Raw genomic sequence first — 12,482 nt, forward strand, 5'->3', positions numbered from 1 at the left:
TGTGCCCAGTTGGAGCCAGACCTGATTTCAGCTATCCGCCACCCCACAGGTATCCCCCTCTAGTGCAGGTCCTGTCAGTGCTCCATTTCCTGGCAAGTGGTTCCTTCCAAGCGACAGTGGCGGTGGCATCAGGGATGTCACAGCCTATGTTCTCAAACGTGTTGACCAGAGTGCTGTCTGCCCTGCTGAAACACATGCGCAGCTACATCGTATTCCCCCAGGTGGAGGATTTGGCCACAGTGAAAGCCGACTTCTATGCCCTGGGTCATATCCCCAACATTATTGGTGCCATTGATGGTACACACTTGGCATTTGTGTCTCCCCCCCCCCCCCCCCCCCCTCCGAGGAATGAACAAGTGTTCAGGAATAGAAAAAGCTATCACTCTCTGAATGTGCAGATGGTGTGTTTGGTGGACCAGTTCATCTCCCATGTGAATGCCAAGTATCCTGGCTCTGTGCTTGATGTCTTTATCTTGAGGAATAGCAGCATTCCATATGTGATGTCTCAACTCCAGAGGCACCGGGTGTGGCTAATAGGTGAGCCCATGGTCCCCACCCAGTTGATGTAGGTATATGGGTGTAGGGTTGTCCCTAAGGGTGAGTGTATACCTAACAGGTATCCCTCAAATATTTGCAGGTGACTCTGGTTACCCCAACCTCTCATGGCTACTGACCCCATTGAGGAATCCCAGGACAAGGGCAGAGAAATGTTACAATGAGGCACATAGGCAAACAAGGAGGATAATTGAAAGAACCATTGGCCTCCTGAAGGCTAGGTTCCGGTGCCTCCATCTGACAGGTGGATCCCTGTACTACTCACCCAAGAAGGTGTGCCAGAGCATCGTTGCATGTTGCATAACCTGGCCTTGAGACGCCAGGTGCCTTTTCTGTCAGAAGATGAGCCTGGAGATGGTCTTGTGGCAGTGGTGAAGCCTGTCGACAGTGAGGAAGAGGAGGCAGAGGAAGATGATGTGGACAACAGAAGCTCACTCATAAAACAGTACTTCCAGTGACACACAGGTAAGAGACTGTAACTTCACTTTCCATTGCAGTTTTGTGTTAGACATTCGACATGGCAGCCTGATTTCCCTATGTCTATGGCCACTTACTGTACCCTTTGGCATCTCTATTTTCAGATCTCTGTGGCCCACTCTGGCTCCTGGTGTGTTTAGTGCTGCCCACTACAGGTCATACCAATGTATATATTACTGTACATATGATTTGAAATGTTTACAGCTCGTTGCACTAATACAGAATTCAATCAATTGACAGACTCCATAGTTGTGTTTGTTCCAAGGGTGTTTATTTAAGTGCTAAGAGGTGGAGGTGGATGTGCAATGGGCTGGGGTGATAGTGGGGGAATGTCCAGATAGAGTCCAGTCTCTTTGAATCACAGGTGCATTGTCCAAAGGGGCATAGGAAGTGGAGCAATGGCAGTTCAAGGTGGACAGGGGGACAGAGTGGGACACAAGGGTGACATTCAAAGGAGTCCTATTTACTGGCGGGTGTCTTGGGAATGTTCTCTGGCGTCTGCCTGGATCGCAGGGACCTTTTGCGTGGTGGTTCTCCTTCTGCAGGGGGTGAGGTGATGGTGGCCTGTTGGTCCTGTGGTGGGGCCTCCTGTCTACTAGCGCCGGCGGAGGTGGAGGGCTGGTCTTCGGTGTGGCTAGTGTCAGGGGCCCGTTGGTGTGCCACTGCCTCCCTCATGGTGTTGGCCATCTCAGCCAGCACCCCTGCAATGGTGACCAGGATGGTGTGGATGTGTTTGAGGTCCTCCCTGATCCCCAGGTACTGTCCCTCATGCAGCCACTGGGTCTCCTGCAACTTGGCCAGTATCTGGCCCAAGGTCTCCTGGGAATGGTGGTATGCTCCCAGGACCCCTGCAAGTGCCTCATGGAGAGTGGGTTCCCTGGGCCTGTCCTCCCCCTGGCGCACAGCAGTCCTCCCAGTTTCCCTGTTGTCCTGTGCCTCTGTCCCTTGAACCGTGTGCCCACTGACCCCAGGTCCCTGATTGTCTTGGGTTTGTGGGGTTGCCTGGGGTCCCTGTAGTGGTGGACACACTGCTGATTGACGTGTCCTGGGGACAGTGGTATGGGCCTGCTGGGTGGGTGCTGTGGTGGTGTTTCCTGAGGGGGGGAAGCTCTGTGGTGGTTCGGGACTGTGGCAGGGTCACCAACAGTCCAGAGGTCCCTGATGGGTCAGGTTAGTCATCGGGATCCAGGCGTGCAGAGCTGCTGTCATCACTGTGGGCCTCTTCTTTGGGGGACTGGATGTTGGTGGCACCTCCTCTCCGGTGACGTTGAGTGGGGGTCCTGTGGGGATGTAAATGCAGTGTTTTTGTATGTGCATGTTCTATCTTGTGCATGGGTCTGTTTCCCTGTATGGTTGTGATTGTCCTGTCAGCTTTGCCTTGTGTGAGTTGTGATTTTGTGGGCTGGGTGATTCTCTCTAATGTGCATGCTTTAGTGATGGGTGTCCATGCAGGTCTGTGTGGGTGCCCATGCATTGGTGTGGCATGCAGGGCTTGGTTTTGTGATGGGTGGATTGTGATAGTGGGGTATATGTGAGGTGGTGGAGTGATGGGGGTGAGAGTAGGGGTTGGAGTTTGTGATGGCATGCAGGTAGGGTGGGGGATATAATAGTAAAGATTTGACTTACCAGAGTCCAGTCCTCCTGCTACTCCTGCAAGGCCCTCAGGATGCATGATCGCCAAGACTTGCTCCTCCCATGTTGTTAGTTGTGGGGTAGGAGGTGGGGGTCCACCGCCAGTCCTCTGTACAGCTATCTGGTATCTTGCAACCACGGAACGCAGCTTCCCCCGTAGGTCGTTCCACCTCTTCCTGATGTCATCCCTTGTTCTGGGGTGCTGTCCCACGGCGTTGACCCTGTCCACGACTCTGCGCCATAGCTCCATCATCCTTGCAATGGACTTCTGCTGCACCTGTGATCCGAATAGCTGTGGCTCTACCCGGATGATTTCCTCCACCATGACCCTTAGCTCATCCTCTGAAAACCTGGGGTGTCTTTGGGGTGCCATGGATGTGGTGTCCGTGGTATGTGTGAGGTTGTGTGGTGTGCTGTGTTGGGGTGTGTGCTGTGAGGTGTGTGGATGGGTGATAGTGTTCTGTGGCTCAGATGGCGTGGGTGCTCCTGGCTTGTCTCTCTCTCAGTTGGCAATCATTTTTTTCGTTGAAAGGGTTGTGGGTAATGTGGGTGTGTGTTTTATAGTGTTGTGGGTGTGGTGTGTGTATTTGTGTGTCAGGTGTGTATAGTTTGAATTGTCCAATGTGGTGTAGTTTTGTTAGTGTGTGTGTATTTTGAGCGCGGCGGTGTGTACCGTCAATGGTTTACCGCGGTTGAAAGACCGCTGCGGTGATTCGTAGGTCCTGATGCTGTGGGTGTATTTCTGTTGGCGTAACGGTGCGGGTTTTCGTACCGCCAATTTATCACTGACCTTTGGTCTGGCGGACTTGTGTGAATGTCTGTATAGTGGCGGATTTCTATGTGTGGGTCATAATACCTGTAACGATATACAGCCTCGGTCACGGTATGTTGGTGGCCGTCAGCACTGCGGTAGGCGGCATTTACCGCCAATGTTGTAATGAGGGCCTTAGTGTCTCCTGTTTAAAAAAGTGTAAAATGTAGCATTCTTTTTTTAATAGAAACTTTATTTGTCATTTTTCGTTGTACAATACATAAAACAGCAGAACCACCATATCCTGGGGGTGTAGTAAATTGCAAAAACAGGATCATACATTACAGGGAAATTAAAATGTCGTGAATAATATGGTGGTGGCAGTAGCTCAGACAAATGGGAGGGATGTATGTGCATTTTTTTTTGTTTTGTTTTTTGTATATGTTTATTGAGAATTACATGTCAATATATAAACAATGTGTTAAAAAGAGAAACAATAAATCAAATGATGGCCACATAGGAAAAATATTATGAAATATTAACTTCTCAGATTTCTAAACACAAAAAACATTATACAGATATCAATAAATGCAATATATGTGATTATTTATAAGGCATCCATCTGTGCATTAACTCTTAGAAGTAGACCTATAAGAGAAAATCTGGAAAGAAAGAATTATGCAATATTTATTAAACCATATATCATAGGTTGTTAGAAGATAGTCGAGATAATAATATCATACAAATCCACATATATAGCATTTCAAATGGAGATATTCCTGCCAATTCAACAGTGTTGAATTGGAGAGCATTAAGTCCTACTTAAAATAACAGTGTTAATGGGTGAAGCGTCAATTGCCTTAATAATAACAGCATGACTCAAAACAATAATAAGTGTCTTAATAAGGATAGGAGACAAAGAAGGAGAAAACATTTAAGTATGAATATTAATAGAATATGTATTAGCTAGGAAGGGTTTCCTAATTTTGATGAAAATCCCAACCTTATCTTGCAATCTGTAAATCAGCTTTTCATATGACGCCATGTTATACATTTCAATAAGCCATTCATTGTGTGTAGGACGTTGTGGTGTTCTCCAATGTCGTAATATACAAATGTTTCCTACAGTGAGTGCGATAGCCATCAATCGTCTTGTATGGTGTTTTAGATTTGGGAGATCAGTAACATCATGTAATATAACTAATTTTTCTGTTAAAGGAATGGACACATGTATAGAGAGGAAGTTATAGAAGACCAGTATTCCTGGTCATCGAAATAAAATGTGTAGGATATCACAATCCTCATGAGGTCACCTCCAACAGGTAGAATAGTGTAGAATAGTGTAGTAAACCTGCTGCCTTGAGTTTTGTGGTGACCAGTACCAGTACCAATTATGAAGAATTTTGAAAAGAGTAAGTTTCATTCTGCCTCTCTGATTCCTTTATCCATGTTCATAACAACATCCGTCCAGTCCTTATTGGAATACACTACATTAAGTAACCCTTGCCATTTGACTTGGAGTTGTGCTAGTAATGGGTGATGAGTGTAGTTTAAGCACTATGAGATTATAAAATCCAGAGACCGCTCCTTTCAATTTCCCCCAAGTTTTTAAGTATTGTAAGACTGGGGAATCCTCAGGTATCCACAGAAATGGTCCTAGTCTACTAAGTAGAGCTAGTTTCAATTGTAAGTATTTCCCCTTTTGAGAGCTAGGGAGTTGAAATTCTGTCTGAAGCATTGTAAAGGTTTTAAGCTTGCCTTCTAAAGTGAATAAATGATCCAACATTAGAATACCTGCTCTCTCCCATGTATCCCAGGACATGGTCTGTTTCCCTATTCTAATATCATTGTTATGCCATATGGGAGCCTTATTATGTAGCCTCGGATTACTCTTAAAGAGTTTGTGGGCGTGTATCCAAATCTTAAGCATAGACTGAATAATAGGGTTAGAAGTTTGTGAAGCAGGTGATTTATGAGTATTAAACATTTGCAAACCTGAAGATGCCTGTAAAGATTGCCTTTCAATAAGAACTCATAGTAGGGGGATCATCCTGTCTTGGCCAAAGATATACCAATTGAGATAAATGGAGGGCTGTACAGTAATATTCACTGCATGATAAACTAAGGCCCCCATATCGCCTGTGAGCAATCAGTTTGGAGATTTTGAGTCTAGGTCTCAGGGATCCCCAAATAAAGGGTTTAATACCTTTGTCAATGTCTCGCAATATTGATATTTTAACTGTCAAAGGTAACATACCTAAAACATAAGTGAAACAAGGCACTATAATTATTTTCACTGCCGGACTCTACCCCAAAAGGACAGGTTAAGACTGGACCATTTTTCATATTCTGACTTCGTTTTAGCAATGAGTGGATCTAAGTTATCTTGAATCATACGTTCTAAACCTGTGTTGATATAAATACCTAGATACTTCAGGCGATCCGCTTTCCATTGAAAATTGTAGCCTAAGATAGCTGCTTTTGTTGTACCCTCGGACAATGGGAGAGCTTCACTCTTATTCCGATTGACTTTGTATCCAGAAATGTTTGAGAAGCGAGAAATAGTAGACATGAGTGCCGAGAGTGAAGTAGGTAGATCTGTAAGTGTGAGTAATATGTCATCTGTGTATAGAAGTAGTTTTGAGATGCCTGCTGGTGTGGGAATGCCTACTATTTGTGAACACTGTCTTATTGCTGCAGCCAGTGGTTCAAGTGAAAGAAGAAATAAGAGGGGCGATAAAGGGCATCCCTGGCGGGTACCTCTTTGCACTAAAAAGGTTTTTGAAAGGAAACCCCCACAATTCACTTGTGCAGATGGTGTCTCGTATAACCATTTAACCTTAGAGATAAAATCATTACCTAAACCCAACCTATGCAATGTACGGAACATATAGCTCCATTCAATGCGGTCAAAGGCCTTCTCGGCATCTAAGGGTAATGCTACTCTGTCTTCTCCGGCATCCTTGGAAAACCACAGTATGTGAGCCAAAGTGTGGAGATGGCTAAGAGAGTTTCTGCCTGGCATGAATCCAACTTGAGAATTTTTTTATGAGTTTAGAGATAACTTGTTTGAGTCTTTTGGCAAGAATAGTGGCTAATAGCTTCGAATCTGTATTCAGAAGAGAAATCGGACAATAGTTACTGTAGTGTAATGGATCTTTCTCAGGTTTGGGAAGGACAGTTATGATAGCTTTATTTGAGAGTGAGGAGAGACTACCAGTTTCCCTGCTTCTTTATAAACCTCATAAAGGGCATCTATTGCTTCTGGTTTTACACAACGATAAAATTCCCCAGGAAAACCATCTTCTCCCAGTGCTTTATTGTATGGGAGACTGGAGATTGCTTGCGCAATTTCATCCTTTGTTATTTCGCCCGCCAGTATGAGCCGGTCCTGTTCATTGAGACAGGGGAGTGTTATTTTATCAAAGAATTCCTGTTCTTTGAGGAGGTCATCATCAACTTCTGAACTATATAACTTGGTATCAGCTATTGCTTGAGTCTCAGTTATTAGCTTACCCTCAGGGTAGGTGGAATAGCTGTCATAACTTCTCGCTGTTTTAATTGTGCCGCTAGTAAATGGCCTGCTTTTTCTCCTTGTTCATAATTGCGATATAGCATATATTCTGCTTTGGAAGTATATAGGCCCTCACTACGACTTCGGCGGTCTCACTAAAAGACCGCCTAAGCCGCAGGCGCCACTATACCGCCAGTGCTGGTGGTATATGTGGCTCCCTATTATGACTTTTCCGCTGGGCCAACGGACGGAAACGTGTTTCCATCCGCTGGCCCAGTGGAAAAGTCACATCAACATTGCAGCCGGCTCATAATAGAGCCTGCGGCAATGTTGATGTGCAGCGGGTGCAGTAGCACCCGTCGTGCATTTCGGGCAGTGAAATGCATGATGGGGCTGTGCCTGGGGGCCCCTGCACTGTCCGTGCCAGGTGCATGGGCAGTGCAGGGGCCCCCAGGGGCATGCCGAGTCCCCCTTACCACCAGCCTTTCCATATCTATGGAAAGGCTGACGGTTGGGGACTGAGGATTATGAGCGGCCCGGAAGCCTGGCGGTCAGTTGGAGAGGCCAGCGGTTTGGCCGTGGCTAATGCGACACAGTCATAAAACACTGTTGGTACACCGCCAGCCTGTTAGCGGTGTTACCGCCTGTGTACCGCCGTCCGCCAGGGCTGTAATGAGGCCATAGTGTATTAAGTTCCATTTTAGCTTTTTCCAATCTGCATCTGGAAGTTTCAGTTGGATTACTTAAATGAGTATGTGTCAGTGTTTTGATATCATTTTCCAAAATGGCCTGTTGTTCTATTCTGCGTTTATTTGTTATAGCAGAATCCCTCATTATTTGCCCCCTCATAGTGGCTTTTGCGGCTACTCATAAGATTTGTGGAGATGAAACTGAGCCTTTGTTATCTTTCATATAAGTAGTCAAATGTGATTGTAATTGTGATTTTTCTCCCAGTAGTTTGTAGCGAGATGTGTTTAATCGCCATGGTTTCCTACAAGGGCTTTTCAGACCCCAATAAAGCTGGAGACTGATAGGAGCGTGATCTGACAGTACAATTTCTAAAATTTCACAATCTAGTACTTGTGGTGTAATAGAATGCAAAATAAGTATTTCCTCAATGAGTGGAGAGTGCAGGCTGTGTTTACGTTCCTGCTGCTTATGCCATGCATCCAGTGCTTCAAGGCAACAGTGCTGGTTAACAGACAAGACTCCCACCCTTTCAATTCTTGCTGTATACAGCTGAAGGCTATACACCGTAGTGTTGTGGGCTGGTGACACGGTGGAAGATATGTCTAAAACCCATGCCCGGCACTCAGTACCTACTGTTCACACCCAGTGCCCAGAGGATAATGCGCACAGTGAACCAGGTATACTGAGGATGATAGACAGGCCCTGCACCTAGGGACCCTAGTGCTTGGTCTGAGACTGGGCACAGTGGCTCAACATGGTTTTCCACTGCCGGTAGGCCATTGCCGAAGACTATGCACCTTGCATCAATGCCTGCTGTGCATGCCTAAGGTCAATCTTGATGGATTAGGCACTAGGCCTTCTGCTACATAAAAGCGAATAGACATTCGTGCAGTGACTTCCAGGACAAGGATTGGGCACAGTACATGACCAAAGCACTTCCCAATGCTCATTGTCTATGTATGAAGGCTTTGGATAGTGAGGAAGAGGGCCCAAGCGGTAGACATACAGGGTGGCTAACGGACTGGCCCTATGTTCTGTGTAATTACCAATTGCATATAGCCAAAGTCTGTGGGTTCAGGAGCATGGGGCACTTGTGCAGATGCTTCAGGCGGCATGGAGAGTATGCTCAAAGCGTTGTTAGACATTGTGCCCAGTGAATGCTGTAGGCACAAGCACATGGTATTTCCTTTACAATAAAAAGGTTGAATTTCACAGAAAATGCCTTTATTAGGGATCAGTTAATATTGACTTTTAAAGGGTGGATGACAGTATCAGAAATAAAACCTATAATGGCTTAAAGTTTGTCTTATCATATTTGGTCTTTTACTATACAGCAAAGGTCACTGTCCAGAAGACAGCCTACTTGTATACTCCTGCATTGCGTCTTCCAGCTTTCATATCAAAGTAATGATATCCTTTGTATTGTAAAAAAAAGCGACTTTAGTTTTACATTCTAACATTGCACATTTTGTCTTGCTTAACAAAAGACAGGTTGTACGGCAGGGGACCTTGTATCTTATTTTGTGTTTTTCTCCCTTTCTCTAGGCAGACGCACTCTGTGCACTGGATATTTTAAGCTGTGCAGGATTGGTAAATCATTTTGGCCGCTCAACATCTGTAGAGAAAATAGACATAAGTCCTGTTCTGCTTCAGAAAGGCAGGACAAAAATTGCTCTTTATGGGTTAGGTAAGACTTTTGTTTGCTATACTAAACTTCACTAATTAATTTTCTACTTTTACGTTGCAGTTTTAGTCATTTTTTGCGATAGTTTTCATTTGCACATCCTTTTTGGGGTGTCCAGTGGCAAATTGCACCCTGTGCTTCAGTTGCAGGGACAGTGTTGAGCACTGCTTCGTTTGAGCTGGCGGTCACTTTCCCTTAACGGACTTTGATCTAGAGCAAGAGAGAGAACAAGCATTTGCAATGCAACGGGTCTCGCATTTCTCCAAGTTAGAGCTATTAGCAGTTGTAAACGCCCAACCAGACATTTCTTGCCACATTAAATGGAAAAAAAAGAGCGCGATCGCACTGCTACAGTTCACTTGTAGTGAAACCTATTGGTAAAAGTGCAACTATGTACGTAACCGGCAAAAGTACAATTAACTATGTAACAGGGTCGATGTCATGGAAAGCGCTCGACTTCTGTCAAGCGAGATCGCACTGCGAACAAAGATAAAAAGTAGTCCATAAACCGGACAGAAAACAGCGAGCCTCGTATGTTTTCAGTACTTGCCCGCTGCGCTCTAGGAGGGCTAACCACCGGAAAAGGCATGACGTATGCGTGCCTTCCACAAATGCAAGCAAGCAAGCCCACGAACCATTGAAAGACACTGACGTGACATGGATGGGGCTCCGAGCCCTTTTTTAACTGCTAAAGCGTCTCGCAAGCAATACACATGCGCAAGCGCATCGACCCTAAAAAGCGGATGACGAGATGGGTCCCTATTGGGCTCTCCATTTTTGCCCTCGCCCTCAAAGCAAAAAAAAAAATCTTAACTCGTCAGCGGTACTACCATGGCTGCCTTTGATGCAACTTGAAGGAGACTCGTTACTGTTACTTCACAGTCTCGTCATTTTAAAACAGAAACATTTTCAATATTTTGTGCAGCGAAGCCATTGTTGTGGCTTATTTAATTTATGCAACTAAAGACCAATGGGAAAGCCAATAGTCCGGGCTTGTTGTAGGTGTAATGTTACTCGCTGTTTTATATATCTGGAAGCAATGCCAGAAAGATGCAGCAAAATACCAGTTTTTGCGCAGATTTATTTTTTACATGTTATTAAGCCACGCTCTTAATTACATCAGCCACGCCCCCTTGTGAGGCCCCCCAGTTTATTCAACCGATTTAAAGCGCTGCTCGCAATCATTAGGTGAAGAGGCCGTATGACACCCACTGTACAACTTGGCCTGCATGTAATCCCAACTTTCCGGTGTGCAAAAGAATTGTGTGCTCCTGGGCACGTATTTGTCTACCTGCACCACGGTTGTTCTATCTACTAGTATTGGAAGCCCTTAGAAATGGGACTCGTTTACACAAAACAATACTTGACATTTGCCTCAGGAAAGCAGAGCAGTTGTTAACCGGGTGCATTGCTATTAAAAAGTAGATGAAACACTTTTTGCCTTTGTTGGTTTTAGCTAGGTATTCATTTAGTTAACAAGATGGGGTTCTAATCCTGAACTGCCGAATTGAAAATATTGTGTGGCTCTGCTCCGATCACCATGGCACAGTGTGCACCTGTGTACTGATTGGTACAGTTTGAGTATGTTTAGAAACGTATTAATACCCAGCACCAAGTGCAGTTTAAACTTCACAATTTGTTCAAGAAAGCATCCAGGGCCCAGAACACACACGATTAAGACCGCAAGGCTTGTGTTGTCTGCTCATTGTTACCACTGAGAGGGCATGTTTAGATATGAAAAACATACAGGGTCTAGTGTTTAAAATGTCGGCCTTGGGACCAGGAGTCCAGAAATCCCAGCTTCTTTCTCAAGTACAAAAGATGTGATCCTGTGCAAATCACTATGTTTCTATGTCCCCCTGTTACTTAAGTGTCAAGTTAGGGCGCGATTGGCAGCCGGCTAGCCCACAATACTTGGCATGTGTTACAGCTTCACCCTCGTAATGGATAATATTTACTTAGACGCCCACAGCTGATGGGGCATCTGCAGCACATTGAAGCCCGGTTCCAGTATCCTGTCTGGCTCCGTCCGAGCCTATGCGCATGTTGTGTTCATTTGAGGGGCTGCCGCCTGATAAAAGCAGGAATGCATATCAACAATATTCCACAGCCCTCACTCTGCCCCACAGACACTGAATCTATTAATCTCCCTTTTGCCTCCAGCCATCATGATTTCACCAGCTGTTCGTCCCAGCTGACCCATGCCGTAAAATGGGATTTCTTATGGGGCTCGAGGAGCGCTTCACTGGAGTGAAGTTTTCAGGGATACCCGCCCTCCCCTTTCAACGACTGGCTCTGGCTCCCGGCACAACCACCAAAAAAATGCAAAGCAGTGCCCCTGTGCTCACGAATCCCCGGCATTTATCAGGTATTTGTCAGCACTGGGATGGGAGGGGCTGGTTTCAAAGTCCCTTCACCGGGAAAGGCCTCAGAGTGCTATCAGCCCTGTAAAGCCGAGGGGAGGGGTATCTGGGTGCGCTGCAGCCTGGGGCTGATGAACTGAAGGAACACGGTTAGAGAACAGTTCAGTGTGTCACGTTTATTAGTTATTGCTGCGCTGCGAACAAAGATAAAAGTAAAAAAAAAAACGTAGCAGGATTGTCTCTTCATTTGTGTGGCAACAAAAGTCCAGTTAGGAGTTTACAACGCTAATAGCTCTAACTCGAGCAAATGTGAGACCCGTTGCTATTAGCTTTGGAAACTCCTAACCGGACTTTTCTTGCCACACAAATGAAAAACAAAACGCAGCACGATCGCGCTATGTAAACCCCAGCGCGATCGTGCTGCGTTTTTTTTCCTTTTCACTTCTCTGGCAAGAAAAGTCCAGTTAGTAGTTTACAACTCTAATAGCTCTTACACAACATAAAAAATCAGTGAGGGGAGAGCAAGCTGGCCCTGGAACCCCCCCCCCCTCTGTTTTATTATGTTTGCTAAGGAAGCTGGTGGGGAGGAGGGACTGACCAAGCACCCACAGTGTTGAAGTGAAACAGGCAAATGCAAAAAAAAAGTCTCTTACAGAACAGATAAACAGAACACAGCGTAATTACACAGTACTTTGTGCTGCTCCCAAAGTGAAAAAAGGCAGGACAAAGAGGCAGAACTGACCACTAGCAAACAAGGATTTTTGAAGGACACTGCAACTAACAAATGAGAAGGCTGGAACTCACTCTATAGTATAC

The 12,482-nt window shown here is 45.5% G+C and overlaps 1 protein-coding gene across 4 annotated transcripts in view; it reads left to right on the forward strand.

Annotated features, from left to right (window-relative positions):
• Nucleotides 1-12,482, forward strand: part of MRE11 (MRE11 homolog, double strand break repair nuclease) — a 346,093-nt gene that overhangs the window by 70,359 nt on the left and 263,252 nt on the right. For all 4 annotated transcript variants that reach the window (XM_069202423.1, XM_069202427.1, XM_069202425.1 and 1 more), the window contains one exon: nucleotides 9,165-9,306. In XM_069202423.1, the coding sequence (XP_069058524.1) occupies nucleotides 9,165-9,306 (142 nt within the window). The remainder of the gene's footprint in view (nucleotides 1-9,164; nucleotides 9,307-12,482) is intronic.

This window comes from Pleurodeles waltl, chromosome 8 (assembly GCF_031143425.1).
Source record: "Pleurodeles waltl isolate 20211129_DDA chromosome 8, aPleWal1.hap1.20221129, whole genome shotgun sequence".
Lineage (NCBI taxonomy): Eukaryota > Metazoa > Chordata > Amphibia > Caudata > Salamandridae > Pleurodeles > Pleurodeles waltl.